The sequence below is a fragment of the Salmo salar genome, unplaced genomic scaffold, assembly GCF_965601325.2.
Source record: "Salmo salar unplaced genomic scaffold, fSalSal1 ptg000784l, whole genome shotgun sequence".
Classification (NCBI taxonomy): Eukaryota; Metazoa; Chordata; class Actinopteri; order Salmoniformes; family Salmonidae; genus Salmo; species Salmo salar.
This window is the reverse complement of record NW_027675497.1, coordinates 117,138-136,954: the sequence shown is the minus strand read 5'-3', so window position 1 is coordinate 136,954 and position 19,817 is coordinate 117,138. Positions and strand designations below refer to the sequence as shown.

Below are 19,817 nucleotides of genomic sequence, written 5' to 3'. Positions count from 1 at the left end.
TCTTAACCGGTTCAGTCCTCATAGTGATACGTGCCAGACTACTGCCGTTCAGCTTCAATGGCTTCCGGTAGCTTCTCCTTAGAAAGCCCCAGCTGTTCCACTAAGTCGGCATCTATAAAGCTGCCATCTGCACCTGAGTCGATAAATGCGTTAATCGCTAAACTCTGAGTCTTGTTCATGAGGGTAGCAGGAAAAAGAGGTCTAACAGGACTATTGAGAGGTTGAAACTGGCTCGCTAAAAGACCTCCCACCTTTAGCGAGCCGAGCCGTTTAACGGGTGCTGAGGATTGGACGTGCCCCATTGCTTCTCCCTCCGTCTCTCTCGGACTCTATTATCCACCCGAATAGCTAATGCTACCAGACTGTCCAGGTCCCTAGACTCAGGATAGGAGATCAACTCATCCTTGAGTTGCTCCGACAAGCCATGGTAAAAAAACGCTTGTAGTGATTCCTCATTCCACCCACTCTCCACAGCCAATGTCCTGAATTCAATAACAAAATCGGCCACACTGCGAGCTCCTTGGCAAAGGGAGAACAACCGCTTAGCTGCGTCCTTACCTCGGACTGGGTGGTCAAAAAGTTTCCTCATCTCTGCCGTGAACACCTGGTATGACCCCATGCAGGTGTCCTGTTGTTCCCATATGGCTGATGCCCACTCCAGAGCTCTTCCACGCAGCAGTTCAGTAACAAAGGCTATCCTAGCCTTGTCTGTGGCGTAAGAGTAGGGCTGTAGATCAAAAACTAATCCACACTGCATAAGAAACGAACGGCATTTTCCCAAATCCCCTTCATACTTATCTGGTGTCGGAACCTTGGGCTCACGGAAGGAAACCTCTCCAGAAGCGACAGGTGGGAGGGGTGAAGCAGGTGGTGGATGATCCGCCGGCAAACTGAACTGAGCCTGGATATTCGTCAGAATATTAGAACAATTCTGAACCGAAAGCGCGATCTCCTGTAGCGCCATGTTGTGTTGTCCCAACATCTGACCCTGATGGGTAATGGCATGGTGAACGGAGTCCAGGTCCGCTGGGTTCATTTTTGGCCGGATCGTTCTGTCACAATTCTCTAAGACAGAACCCAGAAGCAGACCAGGACAAGGTGAGTAAAATGAAGGTGAGTATTTATTGGTAGTCTTGATGTGTAATTTGAGTGATCCAGGAGACGGAGCGGCAGCGGAGGTGAGTTGATGAGAGTAGATGGGTGGATTCAATGAAGTCACTGTATCCACCGACGGCCAGGCAAGGGAGTTGAATGTTCCGGGAGAATGACTGTAGACAGAGTAAACGGGAGTGAGTAACCAGTAACAAGCACAAAACAACAAAACTAGCTCAGGAAACATGAGGCTGATATGCTGGCACAACATACTGTTCGTTGCTAACGATCCGGCAGGGAATGGATGTCAGCTCAGGGTTTAAGAAGAGGTGAAGCTCAGGACCAGGTGTGCAGAAGGTTGATGAGATGCAGGTGCGGGTAATAACTAGATCTCCCGCCTAACCTCGTTGCCTGGCAACCAGACAGGGTGCGTTCAGGAACCTTAGACAACACTCCAAACAAAAACAGTCATCTCAGGCAGAAACAGACTCAGGAAGCAGGATTCTTGACATTGGGTTGGGGAATGACACTTGCTTCCCTCCAGGCCTGATGGTACACACTTTCTTGTAGGCTTAGACTGAATGTAGACTGCAACGCTGCCCCCATTGGCAGTTCCTTATTTACTGTAGATTCATAACCATGTATTTCTACCACTGTATCATCAAAGGTATTATCTAAGTGAGTTTCAGAGATGAATATGAATGTAATCTGTTACTAGTAAGTTATTGATTTAATTAATCTTGTGTCTTAGGCTACATATGTTAATGTGGGTTATTTTTAGCAGTTATCTGGGATGCTTGATTGATTTTATTGCTTTTCTGGGAAGCTTATCAGAAGTAGACATGCTTATGTTATTTATATTGGTGCTGTTAGTGCAGGGTGAGCTGCACACAGTGGACTTCCTATTAGGGCACACGTCCTCAGTGCTAACAGTATAACTCTGTTCCATAGACACATGATTAATGCATACAATAGCTGTAGAATCAGCAGAGGCATTCAGGGCAGTAAGAGGGACATACATTAGGTTATCTACATTGTGTCTTCCAACGTCCCTGGGATAATGTACATTTGCTGCAGAATTATGACAACTCAGCGACACAATGGTAGGGATTAAATGAGCTGGGTCATTGATAAGTCATTACTTCCACGCAGCCTTGAAATGTGTGGACAGAGTCCAGGAGATGATTTGGATGGACTCCGTCATTCCTGTAGAGCATCTTCTGTTTCCAGAAGGTGTGGAAGTTATCTATAAAAGTTATTCCAACAGAGCTACAGTAAACTTCTAGCCAGGTGTGTAATGCCAGTAGCCTGCTGAATCTTTCACTCCCGCGGCCCAAGGATGGTAGTAGTCACCTGGGTGGGCTATGGATTAAAGACGGACCACAGAATTCCATCTAAGTCAGCAGGAGGGGTCTGCCAATGAATTATACTGCTGAGAAAACATTCCAGAACTGCAGGTGGCAGTAAATCATCAACCTTGGCTTTATACATGTTCAGACTACACACACTCCAGCGCAGTAGGTGGTATGCAACTGTACAGTTTGTTTATGAACTACCAATACTCTTCTAGAAGTAGAAGAAGAAATTGACTACTTTGAAATGGAGAGAGCCCTCAAAGGCACTGCCCATGCTGTCACAGAAGAGCCCAGTGTATGGATAGGAGATGGGCTGTATTTATGCCCTAACCCCATTTCCTACTGTATTACCCAGTTACATACTCCTTTAATACAGTGCACTGCTACTACTAAACAGGCCACCTTTTCACTGTTCATAGATTTCAGTCACATGACTTTGCTCTTTCTTTCCAGTTGTTGTTGGTATTTGTTATTATTGGTATGTTGATTGTTGTGTGTTACAGAGGAGATCCAAACTTTGGGGGGAGGTGTCCGAGTCTCGGCCCAGGCAGAGTAGCCCTGAGGAGGGCAGGCCAACTGCCGTGGGGGGTGGTGGGCTGGAGCTGGCCTCACGTCTCCAGTTACTCAGTAAAGACTCCCACTCACTCGGAGAGGAGCCTGCAGGACTGCTGGACCCTGGACACAGGTCCCCTGTGGGCGGAGCAAGGTAACATCACTACATTAATATATTCCACTAGGTAACCTCACTACATTAATATATTCCACCTGGTAACATCACTACATTAATATATTCCACATGGTAACCTCACTACATTAATATATTCCACCTGGTAACATCACTAGGTAACATCACTACATTAATATATTCCACTAGGTAACATCACTAGGTAACATCACTACATTAATATATTCCAACTGGTAACATCACTACATTAATATATTCCACTAGGTAACATCACTACATTAATATATTCCACCTGGTAACATCACTACATTAATATATTCCACTAGGTAACATCACTACATTAATATATTCCAACTGGTAACATCACTACATTAATATATTCCACTAGGTAACATCACTACATTAATATATTCCACCTGGTAACATCACTACATTAATATATTCCACTAGGTAACCTCACTACATTAATATATTCCACTAGGTAACATCACTACATTAATATATTCCACCTGGTAATATCACTACATTAATATATTCCACCTGGTAACATCACTATATTAATATATTCCACCTGGTAACATCACTACATTAATATATTCCACCTGGTAACATCACTACATTAATATATTCCACTAGGTAACATCACTACATTAATATATTCCACCTGGTAACATCACTACATTAATATATTCCACTAGGTAACATCACTACATTAATATATTCCACCTGGTAACATCACAAGGTAACATCATTACATTAATATATTCCACCTGGTAACCTCACTACATTAATATATTCCACCTGGTAACATCACTACATTAATATATTCCACCTGGTAACATCACTACATTAATATATTCCACCTGGTAACATGACTAGGTAACATCACTACATTAATATATTCCACTAGGTAACATCACTACATTAATATATTCCACTAGGTAACATCACTACATTAATATATTCCACCTGGTAACATCACTACATTAATATATTCCACCTGATAACATCACTACATTAATATATTCCACCTGGTAACATCACTACATTAATATATTCCACCTGGTAACATCACTAGGTAACATCACTACATTAATATATTCCACCTGGTAACATCACTAGGTAACATAACTACATTAATATATTCCACTAGGTAACATCACTACATTAATATATTCCACTAGGTAACACCACTACATTAATATATTACACTAGGTAACATCACTACATTAATATATTCCACTAGGTAACATCACTACATTAATATATTCCACCTGGTAACATCACTACATTAATATATTCCACCTGGTAAACTCACTACATTAATATATTCCACTAGGTAACATCACTACATTAATATATTCCACCTGGTAACATCACTACATTAATATATTCCACTAGGTAACATCACAAGGTAACATCACTACATTAATATATTCCACCTGGTAACATCACTACATTAATATATTCCACCTGGTAACATCACTACATTAATATATTCCACCTGGTAACATCACTACATGAATATATTCCACTAGGTAACATCACTACATTAATATATTCCACCTGGTAACATCACTACATTAATATATTCCACCTGGTAACATCACTAGGTAACATCACTACATTAATATATTCCACTATGTAACATCACTACATTAATATATTCCACTAGGTAACATCACTAGGTAACATTACTACATTAATATATTCCACCTGGTAACATCACTACATTAATATATTCCACCTGGTAACATCACTACATTAATATATTCCACCTGGTAACATCACTACATTAATATATTCCACTAGGTAACATCACTACATTAATATATTCCACCTGGTAACATCACTACATTAATATATTCCACTAGGTAACATCACTACATTAATATATTCCACTAGGTAACATCACTACATGAATATATTCCACCTGGTAACATCACTACATTAATATATTCCACTAGGTAACCTCACTACATTAATATATTCCACTAGGTAACATCACTACATTAATATATTCCATTAGGTAACATCACTACATTAATATATTCCACCTGGTAACATCACTACATTAATATATTCCACTTGGTAACATCACTAGGTAACATCACTACATTAATATATTCCACCTGGTAACATCACTACATTAATATATTCCACCTGGTAACATCACTACATTAATATATTCCACCTGGTAACATCACTACATTAATATATTCCACTAGGTAACATCACTACATTAATATATTCCACTAGGTAACATCACTACATTAATATATTCCACATGGTAACATCACTACATTAATATATTCCACCTGGTAACATCACTACATTAATATATTCCACCTGGTAACATCACTACATTAATTAATTCCACCTGGTAACATCACTACATTAATATATTCCACCTGGTAACATCACTAGGTAACATCACTACATTAATATATTCCACTATGTAACATCACTACATTAATATATTCCACTAGGTAACATCACTAGGTAACATTACTACATTAATATATTCCACCTGGTAACATCACTACATTAATATATTCCACCTGGTAACATCACTACATTAATATATTCCACCTGGTAACATCACTACATTAATATATTCCACCTGGTAACATCACTACATTAATATATTCCACTAGGTAACATCACTACATTAATATATTCCACTAGGTAACATCACTACATTAATATATTCCACTAGGTAACATCACTACATGAATATATTCCACCTGGTAACATCACTACATTAATATATTCCACCTGGTAACATCACTACATTAATATATTCCACTAGGTAACATCACTACATTAATATATTCCATTAGGTAACATCACTACATTAATATATTCCACCTGGTAACATCACTAGGTAACATCACTACATTAATATATTCCACCTGGTAACATCACTACATTAATATATTCCATTAGGTAACATCACTACATTAATATATTCCACCTGGTAACATCACTAGGTAACATCACTACATTAATATATTCCACCTGGTAACATCACTACATTAATATATTCCACCTGGTAACATGACTACATTAATATATTCCACCTGGTAACATCACTACATTAATATATTCCACCTGGTAACATCACTACATGAATATATTCCACTAGGTAACATCACTACATTAATATATTCCACCTGGTAACATCACTACATTAATATATTCCACCAAGTAACATCACTAGGTAACATCACTACATTAATATATTCCACTATGTAACATCACTACATTAATATATTCCACTAGGTAACATCACTAGGTAACATTACTACATTAATATATTCCACCTGGTAACATCACTACATTAATATATTCCACCTGGTAACATCACTACATTAATATATTCCACCTGGTAACATCACTACATTAAAATATTCCACTAGGTAACATCACTACATTAATATATTCCACTAGGTAACATCACTACATGAATATATTCCACCTGGTAACATCACTACATTAATATATTCCACTAGGTAACATCACTACATTAATATATTCCACCTGGTAACATCACTACATTAATATATTCCATTAGGTAACATCACTACATTAATATATTCCACCTGGTAACATCACTACATTAATATATTCCACCTGGTAACATCACTACATTAATATATTCCACTAGGTAACATCACTACATTAAAATATTCCACCTGGTAACATCACTACATTAATATATTCCACCTGGTAACATCACTAGGTAACATCACTACATTAATATATTCCACTATGTAACATCACTACATTAATATATTCCACTAGGTAACATCACTAGGTAACATTACTACATTAATATATTCCACCTGGTAACATCACTACATTAATATATTCCACCTGGTAACATCACTACATTAATATATTCCACCTGGTAACATCACTACATTAATATATTCCACCTGGTAACATCACTACATTAATATATTCCACTAGGTAACATCACTACATTAATATATTCCACTAGGTAACATCACTACATTAATATATTCCACTAGGTAACATCACTACATGAATATATTCCACCTGGTAACATCACTACATTAATATATTCCACCTGGTAACATCACTACATTAATATATTCCACTAGGTAACATCACTACATTAATATATTCCATTAGGTAACATCACTACATTAATATATTCCACCTGGTAACATCACTAGGTAACATCACTACATTAATATATTCCACCTGGTAACATCACTACATTAATATATTCCATTAGGTAACATCACTACATTAATATATTCCACCTGGTAACATCACTAGGTAACATCACTACATTAATATATTCCACCTGGTAACATCACTACATTAATATATTCCACCTGGTAACATCACTACATTAATATATTCCACCTGGTAACATCACTACATGAATATATTCCACTATGTAACATCACTACATTAATATATTCCACTAGGTAACATCACTAGGTAACATTACTACATTAATATATTCCACCTGGTAACATCACTACATTAATATATTCCACCTGGTAACATCACTACATTAATATATTCCACCTGGTAACATCACTACATTAAAATATTCCACTAGGTAACATCACTACATTAATATATTCCACTAGGTAACATCACTACATGAATATATTCCACCTGGTAACATCACTACATTAATATATTCCACCTGGTAACATCACTACATTAATATATTCCACTAGGTAACATCACTACATTAATATATTCCACCTGGTAACATCACTACATTAATATATTCCATTAGGTAACATCACTACATTAATATATTCCACCTGGTAACATCACTACATTAATATATTCCACCTGGTAACATCACTAGGTAACATCACTACATTAATATATTCCACCTGGTAACATCACTAGGTAACATCACTACATTAATATATTCCACTAGGTAACATCACTACATTAATATATTCCACTAGGTAACACCACTACATTAATATATTACACTAGGTAAGATCACTACATTAATATATTCCACTAGGTAACATCACTACATTAATATATTCCACCTGGTAACATCACTACATTAATATATTCCACCTGGTAACCTCACTACATTAATATATTCCACTAGGTAACATCACTACATTAATATATTCCACCTGGTAACATCACTACATTAATATATTCCACTAGGTAACATCACAACATTAATATATTCCACCTGGTAACATCACTACATTAAAATATTCCACTAGGTAACATCACTACATTAATATATTCCACTAGGTAACATCACTACATGAATATATTCCACCTGGTAACATCACTACATTAATATATTCCACCTGGTAACATCACTACATTAATATATTCCACTAGGTAACATCACTACATTAATATATTCCACCTGGTAACATCACTACATTAATATATTCCATTAGGTAACATCACTACATTAATATATTCCACCTGGTAACATCACTACATTAATATATTCCACCTGGTAACATCACTAGGTAACATCACTACATTAATATATTCCACCTGGTAACATCACTACATTAATATATTCCACCTGGTAACATCACTACATTAATATATTCCACCTGGTAACATCACTACATGAATATATTCCACTATGTAACATCACTACATTAATATATTCCACTAGGTAACATCACTAGGTAACATTACTACATTAATATATTCCACCTGGTAACATCACTACATTAATATATTCCACCTGGTAACATCACTACATTAATATATTCCACCTGGTAACATCACTACATTAAAATATTCCACTAGGTAACATCACTACATTAATATATTCCACTAGGTAACATCACTACATTAATATATTCCACCTGGTAACATCACTACATTAATATATTCCACCTGGTAACATCACTACATTAATATATTCCACTAGGTAACATCACTACATTAATATATTCCACCTGGTAACATCACTACATTAATATATTCCATTAGGTAACATCACTACATTAATATATTCCACCTGGTAACATCACTACATTAATATATTCCACCTGGTAACATCACTAGGTAACATCACTACATTAATATATTCCACCTGGTAACATCACTACATTAATATATTCCACCTGGTAACATCACTACATTAATATATTCCACCTGGTAACATCACTACATTAATATATTCCACTAGGTAACATCACTACATTAATATATTCCACCTGGTAACATCACTACATGAATATATTCCACTAGGTAACATCACTACATTAATATATTCCACCTGGTAACATCACTACATTCATATATTCCACTAGGTAACATCACTACATTCATATATTCCACTAGGTAACATCACTACATTAATATATTCCACCTGGTAACATCACTACATTAATATATTCCACTAGGTAACATCACTACATTAATATATTCCACCTGGTAACATCACTACATTAATATATTCCACCTGGTAACATCACTACATTAATATATTCCACCTGGTAACATCACTACATTAATATATTCCACTAGGTAACATCACTACATTAATATATTCCACCTGGTAACATCACTACATTCATATATTCCACTAGGTAACATCACTACATTAATATATTCCACTAGGTAACATCACTACATTAATATATTCCACCTGGTAACATCACTACATTAATATATTCCACCTGGTAACATCACTACATTAATATATTCCACTAGGTAACATCACTACATTAATATATTCCACCTGGTAACATCACTACATTAATATATTCCACTAGGTAACATCACTACATTAATATATTCCACCTGGTAACATCACTACATTAATATATTCCACCTGGTAACATCACTACATTAATATATTCCACCTGGTAACATCACTACATTAATATATTCCACTAGGTAACATCACTACATTAATATATTCCACCTGGTAACATCACTACATTCATATATTCCACTAGGTAACATCACTACATTAATATATTCCACTAGGTAACATCACTACATTAATATATTCCACCTGGTAACATCACTACATTCATATATTCCACCTGGTAACATCACTACATTAATATATTCCACCTGGTAACATCACTACATTCATATATTCAATTAGGTAACAGCACAGTGAGCATGTATTTCTGTGTTCTAGGTAACAACAGAGTTAGCATGTATTTCTGTGTTCTAGGTAACAGCACAGTGAGCATGTATTTCTGTGTTCTAGGTAACAGCACAGTGAGCATGTATTTCTGTGTTCTAGGTAACAGCACAGTGAGCATGTATTTCTGTGTTCTAGGTAACAGCACAGTGAGCATGTATTTCTGTGTTCTAGGTAACAGCACAGTGAGCATGTATTTCTGTGTTCTAGGTAACAGCACAGTGAGCATGTATTTCTGTGTTCTAGGTAACAGCACAGTGAGCATGTATTTCTGTGTTCTAGGTAACAGCACAGTTAGCATGTATTTCTGTGTTCTAGGTAACAGCACAGTGAGCATGTATTTCTGTGTTCTAGGTAACAGCACAGTTAGCATGTATTTCTGTGTTCTAGGTAACAGCACAGTGAGCATGTATTTCTGTGTTCTAGGTAACAGCACAGTGAGCATGTATTTCTGTGTTCTAGGTAACAGCACAGTGAGCATGTATTTCTGTGTTCTAGGTAACAGCACAGTGAGCATGTATTTCTGTGTTCTAGGTAACAACAGAGTTAGCATGTATTTCTCTGTGTTCTTGCAGATGTCGCCAAGACAATGGAGAGAGTAAAGCGTAGGTTTTAGATTGCTGGGTAAACACCGCCTCTTCCTATCTACATAATAACCTAACATGAACTAACTCTCTCTTCGCTACACCAGTACCCTAATAATAACTCTTTCCTCTCTAAAGTAGTGTCCTAATGATAACTGTCTCTACACTAGTGCCCTAATGATAACTGTCTCTACACTAGTGTCCTAATGATAACTGTCTCTAAACTAGTGCCCTAATGATAACTGTCTCATTAACTAGTGTCCTAATGATAACTGTCTCTACACTAGTGTCCTAATGATAACTGTCTATTTAACTAGTGCCCTAATGATAACTGTCTATTTAACTAGTGCCCTAATGATAACTGTCTCATTAACTAGTGTCCTAATGATAACTGTCTCATTAACTAGTGTCCTAATGATAACTGTCTCTACACTAGTGCCCTAATGATAACTGTCTCTACACTAGTGTCCTAATGATAACTGTCTCATTAACTAGTGTCCTAATGATAACTGTCTCTACACTAGTGTCCTAATGATAACTGTCTCTACACTAGTGTCCTAATGATAACTGTCTCTACACTAGTGTCCTAATGATAACTGTCTCTACACTAGTGCCCTAATGATAACTGTCTCTACACTAGTGTCCTAATGATAACTGTCTCTACACTAGTGCCCTAATGATAACTGTCTCATTAACTAGTGTCCTAATGATAACTGTCTCTACACTAGTGTCCTAATGATAACTGTCTCTACACTAGTGTCCTAATGATAACTGTCTCATTAACTAGTGTCCTAATGATAACTGTCTCTACACTAGTGCCCTAATGATAACTGTCTCTACACTAGTGCCCTAATGATAACTGTCTATTTAACTAGTGTCCTAATGATAACTGTCTCTACACTAGTGCCCTAATGATAACTGTCTCTACACTAGTGTCCTAATGATAACTGTCTCATTAACTAGTGTTCTAATGATAACTGTCTCTACACTAGTGCCCTAATGATAACTGTCTCTACACTAGTGTCCTAATGATAACTGTCTCTTTAACTAGTGTCCTAATGATAACTGTCTCTACACTAGTGTCCTAATGATAACTGTCTCTACACTAGTGCCCTAATGATAACTGTCTCATTAACTAGTGTCCTAATGATAACTGTCTCTACACTAGTGCCCTAATGATAACTGTCTCTACACTAGTGTCCTAATGATAACTGTCTATTTAACTAGTGTCCTAATGATAACTGTCTCTACACTAGTGCCCTAATGATAACTGTCTCTACACTAGTGCCCTAATGATGACTGTCTCTACACTAGTGTCCTAATGATAACTGTCTCTACACTAGTGTCCTAATGATAACTGTCTCTACACTAGTGTCCTAATGATAACTGTCTCTACGCTAGTGTCCTAATGATAACTGTCTCTACACTAGTGCCCTAATGATAACTGTCTCTTTAACTAGTGCCCTAATGATGACTGTCTCTACACTAGTGTCCTAATGATAACTGTCTCTACACTAGTGTCCTAATGATAACTGTCTCTACACTAGTGCCCTAATGATAACTGTCTATTTAACTAGTGCCCTAATGATAACTGTCTCTACACTAGTGCCCTAATGATAACTGTCTCATTAACTAGTGTCCTAATGATAACTGTCTCTACACTAGTGCCCTAATGATAACTGTCTCTACACTAGTGTCCTAATGATAACTGTCTCTACACTAGTGTCCTAATGATAACTGTCTCTACACTAGTGCCCTAATGATAACTGTCTCTACACTAGTGCCCTAATGATAACTGTCTCATTAACTAGTGTCCTAATGATAACTGTCTCTACACAAGTGTCCTAATGATAACTGTCTCTACACTAGTGCCCTAATGATAACTGTCTCATTAACTAGTGTCCTAATGATAACTGTCTCTACACTAGTGTCCTAATGATAACTGTCTCTACACTAGTGTCCTAATGATAACTGTCTCTACACTAGTGTCCTAATGATAACTGTCTCTACACTAGTGTCCTAATGATAACTGTCTCATTAACTAGTGTCCTAATGATAACTGTCTCTACACTAGTGTCCTAATGATAACTGTCTCTACACTAGTGTCCTAATGATAACTGTCTATTTAACTAGTGTCCTAATGATAACTGTCTCTACACTAGTGCCCTAATGATAACTGTCTCTACACTAGTGTCCTAATGATAACTGTCTCATTAACTAGTGTCCTAATGATAACTGTCTCTACACTAGTGCCCTAATGATAACTGTCTCTACACTAGTGTCCTAATGATAACTGTCTCTTTAACTAGTGTCCTAATGATAACTGTCTCTACACTAGTGTCCTAATGATAACTGTCTCTACACTAGTGCCCTAATGATAACTGTCTCATTAACTAGTGTCCTAATGATAACTGTCTCTACACTAGTGCCCTAATGATAACTGTCTCTACACTAGTGTCCTAATGATAACTGTCTATTTAACTAGTGTCCTAATGATAACTGTCTCTACACTAGTGCCCTAATGATAACTGTCTCTACACTAGTGCCCTAATGATGACTGTCTCTACACTAGTGTCCTAATGATAACTGTCTCTACACTAGTGTCCTAATGATAACTGTCTCTACACTAGTGTCCTAATGATAACTGTCTCTACACTAGTGTCCTAATGATAACTGTCTCTACACTAGTGCCCTAATGATAACTGTCTCTTTAACTAGTGCCCTAATGATGACTGTCTCTACACTAGTGTCCTAATGATAACTGTCTCTACACTAGTGTCCTAATGATAACTGTCTCTACACTAGTGCCCTAATGATAACTGTCTATTTAACTAGTGCCCTAATGATAACTGTCTCTACACTAGTGCCCTAATGATAACTGTCTCATTAACTAGTGTCCTAATGATAACTGTCTCTACACTAGTGCCCTAATGATAACTGTCTCTACACTAGTGTCCTAATGATAACTGTCTCTACACTAGTGTCCTAATGATAACTGTCTCTACACTAGTGCCCTAATGATAACTGTCTCTACACTAGTGCCCTAATGATAACTGTCTCATTAACTAGTGTCCTAATGATAACTGTCTCTACACAAGTGTCCTAATGATAACTGTCTCTACACTAGTGCCCTAATGATAACTGTCTCATTAACTAGTGTCCTAATGATAACTGTCTCTACACTAGTGTCCTAATGATAACTGTCTATTTAACTAGTGTCCTAATGATAACTGTCTCTACACTAGTGCCCTAATGATAACTGTCTCTACACTAGTGTCCTAATGATAACTGTCTCTACACTAGTGCCCTAATGATAACTGTCTCATTAACTAGTGTCCTAATGATAACTGTCTCTACACTAGTGTCCTAATGATAACTGTCTCTACACTAGTGTCCTAATGATAACTGTCTCTACACTAGTGTCCTAATGATAACTGTCTCTACACTAGTGCCCTAATGATAACTGTCTCTACACTAGTGTCCTAATGATAACTGTCTCTACACTAGTGCCCTAATGATAACTGTCTCATTAACTAGTGTCCTAATGATAACTGTCTCTACACTAGTGTCCTAATGATAACTGTCTCTACACTAGTGTCCTAATGATAACTGTCTCATTAACTAGTGTCCTAATGATAACTGTCTCTACACTAGTGCCCTAATGATAACTGTCTCTACACTAGTGCCCTAATGATAACTGTCTATTTAACTAGTGTCCTAATGATAACTGTCTCTACACTAGTGCCCTAATGATAACTGTCTCTACACTAGTGTCCTAATGATAACTGTCTCATTAACTAGTGTTCTAATGATAACTGTCTCTACACTAGTGCCCTAATGATAACTGTCTCTACACTAGTGTCCTAATGATAACTGTCTCTTTAACTAGTGTCCTAATGATAACTGTCTCTACACTAGTGTCCTAATGATAACTGTCTCTACACTAGTGCCCTAATGATAACTGTCTCATTAACTAGTGTCCTAATGATAACTGTCTCTACACTAGTGCCCTAATGATAACTGTCTCTACACTAGTGTCCTAATGATAACTGTCTATTTAACTAGTGTCCTAATGATAACTGTCTCTACACTAGTGCCCTAATGATAACTGTCTACACTAGTGCCCTAATGATGACTGTCTCTACACTAGTGTCCTAATGATAACTGTCTCTACACTAGTGTCCTAATGATAACTGTCTCTACACTAGTGTCCTAATGATAACTGTCTCTACACTAGTGTCCTAATGATAACTGTCTCTACACTAGTGCCCTAATGATAACTGTCTCTTTAACTAGTGCCCTAATGATGACTGTCTCTACACTAGTGTCCTAATGATAACTGTCTCTACACTAGTGTCCTAATGATAACTGTCTCTACACTAGTGCCCTAATGATAACTGTCTATTTAACTAGTGCCCTAATGATAACTGTCTCTACACTAGTGCCCTAATGATAACTGTCTCATTAACTAGTGTCCTAATGATAACTGTCTCTACACTAGTGCCCTAATGATAACTGTCTCTACACTAGTGTCCTAATGATAACTGTCTCTACACTAGTGTCCTAATGATAACTGTCTCTACACTAGTGCCCTAATGATAACTGTCTCTACACTAGTGCCCTAATGATAACTGTCTCATTAACTAGTGTCCTAATGATAACTGTCTCTACACAAGTGTCCTAATGATAACTGTCTCTACACTAGTGCCCTAATGATAACTGTCTCATTAACTAGTGTCCTAATGATAACTGTCTCTACACTAGTGTCCTAATGATAACTGTCTCTACACTAGTGTCCTAATGATAACTGTCTCTACACTAGTGTCCTAATGATAACTGTCTCTACACTAGTGTCCTAATGATAACTGTCTCATTAACTAGTGTCCTAATGATAACTGTCTCTACACTAGTGTCCTAATGATAACTGTCTCTACACTAGTGTCCTAATGATAACTGTCTATTTAACTAGTGTCCTAATGATAACTGTCTCTACACTAGTGCCCTAATGATAACTGTCTCTACACTAGTGTCCTAATGATAACTGTCTCATTAACTAGTGTTCTAATGATAACTGTCTCTACACTAGTGCCCTAATGATAACTGTCTCTACACTAGTGTCCTAATGATAACTGTCTCTTTAACTAGTGTCCTAATGATAACTGTCTCTACACTAGTGTCCTAATGATAACTGTCTCTACACTAGTGCCCTAATGATAACTGTCTCATTAACTAGTGTCCTAATGATAACTGTCTCTACACTAGTGTCCTAATGATAACTGTCTCTACACTAGTGTCCTAATGATAACTGTCTATTAACTAGTGTCCTAATGATAACTGTCTCTACACTAGTGCCCTAATGATAACTGTCTCTACACTAGTGCCCTAATGATAACTGTCTATTTAACTAGTGTCCTAATGATAACTGTCTCTACACTAGTGCCCTAATGATAACTGTCTCTACACTAGTGTCCTAATGATAACTGTCTCTACACTAGTGCCCTAATGATAACTGTCTCTACACTAGTGCCCTAATGATAACTGTCTCATTAACTAGTGTCCTAATGATAACTGTCTCTACACTAGTGTCCTAATGATAACTGTCTCTACACTAGTCCCCTAATGATAACTGTCTCATTAACTAGTGTCCTAATGATAACTGTCTCTACACTAGTGTCCTAATGATAACTGTCTCTACACTAGTGTCCTAATGATAACTGTCTCTACACTAGTGTCCTAATGATAACTGTCTCTACACTAGTGTCCTAATGATAACTGTCTCTACACTAGTGTCCTAATGATAACTGTCTCATTAACTAGTGTCCTAATGATAACTGTCTCTACACTAGTGTCCTAATGATAACTGTCTCTACACTAGTGTCCTAATGATAACTGTCTATTTAACTAGTGTCCTAATGATAACTGTCTCTACACTAGTGTCCTAATGATAACTGTCTCATTAACTAGTGTCCTAATGATAACTGTCTCTACACTAGTGCCCTAATGATAACTGTCTCTACACTAGTGTCCTAATGATAACTGTCTCTACACTAGTGTCCTAATGATAACTGTCTCTACACTAGTGTCCTAATGATAACTGTCTCTACACTAGTGCCCTAATGATAACTGTCTCTACACTAGTGTCCTAATGATAACTGTCTCTACACTAGTGTCCTAATGATAACTGTCTCTACACTAGTGCCCTAATGATAACTGTCTCTACACTAGTGTCCTAATGATAACTGTCTCTACACTAGTGTCCTAATGATAACTGTCTCTACACTAGTGCCCTAATGATAACTGTCTCTACACTAGTGCCCTAATGATAACTGTCTCATTAACTAGTGTCCTAATGATAACTGTCTCTACACTAGTGTCCTAATGATAACTGTCTCTACACTAGTGCCCTAATGATAACTGTCTCATTAACTAGTGTCCTAATGATAACTGTCTCTACACTAGTGCCCTAATGATAACTGTCTCTTTAACTAGTGCCCTAATGATAACTGTCTCTACACTAGTGTCCTAATGATAACTGTCTCTTTAACTAGTGTCCTAATGATAACTGTCTCTACACTAGTGTCCTAATGATAACTGTCTCTACACTAGTGCCCTAATGATAACTGTCTCTACACTAGTGTCCTAATGATAACTGTCTCTACACTAGTGCCCTAATGATAACTGTCTCTACACTAGTGCCCTAATGATAACTGTCTCTACACTAGTGCCCTAATGATAACTGTCTCTACACTAGTGCCCTAATGATAACTGTCTCTACACTAGTGTCCTAATGATAACTGTCTCTACACTAGTGCCCTAATGATAACTGTCTCTACACTAGTGTCCTAATGATAACTGTCTCTTTAACTAGTGCCCTAATGATAACTGTCTCATTAACTAGTGCCCTAATGATAACTGTCTCTACACTAGTGCCCTAATGATAACTGTCTCTACACTAGTGTCCTAATGATAACTGTCTCTACACTAGTGCCCTAATGATAACTGTCTCTACACTAGTGTCCTAATGATAACTGTCTCTACACTAGTGCCCTAATGATAACTGTCTCATTAACTAGTGTCCTAATGATAACTGTCTCATTAACTAGTGCCCTAATGATAACTGTCTCTTTAACTAGTGCCCTAATGATAACTGTCTCTACACTAGTGTCCTAATGATAACTGTCTCTACACTAGTGCCCTAATGATAACTGTCTCTACACTAGTGTCCTAATGATAACTGTCTCTACACTAGTGTCCTAATGATAACTGTCTCTACACTAGTGTCCTAATGATAACTGTCTCTACACTAGTGTCCTAATGATAACTGTCTATTTAACTAGTGTCCTAATGATAACTGTCTCTACACTAGTGTCCTAATGATAACTGTCTCTACACTAGTGTCCTAATGATAACTGTCTCTACACTAGTGTCCTAATGATAACTGTCTCATTAACTAGTGTCCTAATGATAACTGTCTCTACACTAGTGTCCTAATGATAACTGTCTATTTAACTAGTGTCCTAATGATAACTGTCTCTACACTAGTGTCCTAATGATAACTGTCTCTACACTAGTGCCCTAATGATAACTGTCTATTTAACTAGTGCCCTAATGATAACTGTCTCTACACTAGTGTCCTAATGATAACTGTCTCTACACTATTGTCCTAATGATAACTGTCTCTACACTAGTGTCCTAATGATAACTGTCTCATTAACTAGTGTCCTAATGATAACTGTCTCTACACTATTGTCCTAATGATAACTGTCTCTACACTAGTGTCCTAATGATAACTGTCTCATTAACTAGTGTCCTAATGATAACTGTCTCTACACTAGTGCCCTAATGATAACTGTCTCTACACTAGTGTCCTAATGATAACTGTCTCTACACTAGTGTCCTAATGATAACTGTCTCTACACTAGTGTCCTAATGATAACTGTCTCTACACTAGTGTCCTAATGATAACTGTCTCTACACTAGTGTCCTAATGATAACTGTCTATTTAACTAGTGTCCTAATGATAACTGTCTCTACACTAGTGTCCTAATGATAACTGTCTCTACACTAGTGCCCTAATGATAACTGTCTATTTAACTAGTGTCCTAATGATAACTGTCTATTCTACACTAGTGCCCTAATGATAACTGTCTCTACACTAGTGTCCTAATGATAACTGTCTCTACACTATTGTCCTAATGATAACTGTCTCTACACTAGTGTCCTAATGATAACTGTCTCTACACTAGTGTCCTAATGATAACTGTCTCATTAACTAGTGTCCTAATGATAACTGTCTCTACACTAGTGTCCTAATGATAACTGTCTCTACACTAGTATCATAGTGACTTTCTCTTGTGTTCCAGCACAATGTTGCATGGAGAGCAAAACAATTTCCCCCCACTTTAATGTAAACCATTTTGAAAATAGTTTAGCATGATCTTTAGCTGTGTTTTTTGTTTGTAAATGAAAAGGATTCCTGTTCATTGCTCTGACTGTCTGTTGTAATCTATCAGTCATCAAACTTCACACCCTGACGGGGATCACGTTTGATGACGTGTGGTTTTGATTGTTTTAAGCTGTAAAACTGGTTGAAATTGCGAAGCCTCTTTGATTGGATGCTTTAATGCGGTAAGAGTGCAGTGTTTGGTCACAATTTGATTTAGATGAATATAAGTGGTTTGGCTGATTTTGCTTTGAATTATGCGATGGCAGAATCCTGGAGGGACTGCCTAATGTCTGATGTGGGGGAATGTGTGCTTAACAGGTCACTGGCTGCAGCATGGATGAGAACCACTTCCTTCTATAGACTCTCACTATTCTTCTTTAGGTCATGACTGCCAATGGGTTATTAATATTCTGCAGTAGTTAACTCTCATAAATGTGTAGTTTTGATGCTAAACTCTGTTCAGTTGATGCTTTAGCTAAGTTATCTCCCTATATGT

At 37.0% G+C, this 19,817-nt stretch overlaps 1 protein-coding gene across 3 annotated transcripts in view; it reads left to right on the top strand.

Moving 5' to 3' along the window:
- The window catches only part of LOC106594232 (SH3 and multiple ankyrin repeat domains protein 3), a 158,064-nt gene that overhangs the window by 126,191 nt on the left and 12,056 nt on the right, over positions 1–19,817 (top strand). For 2 of the 3 annotated variants that reach the window (XM_082972589.1, XM_082972590.1), the window contains one exon: positions 2,951–3,153. In XM_082972589.1, coding sequence (XP_082828715.1) covers positions 2,951–3,153 — 203 coding nt within the window. Of the gene's footprint in view, positions 1–2,950; positions 3,154–10,866; positions 10,961–19,817 lie in introns of those variants that run through there. The other variant, XM_082972591.1, reaches the window with a different exon arrangement.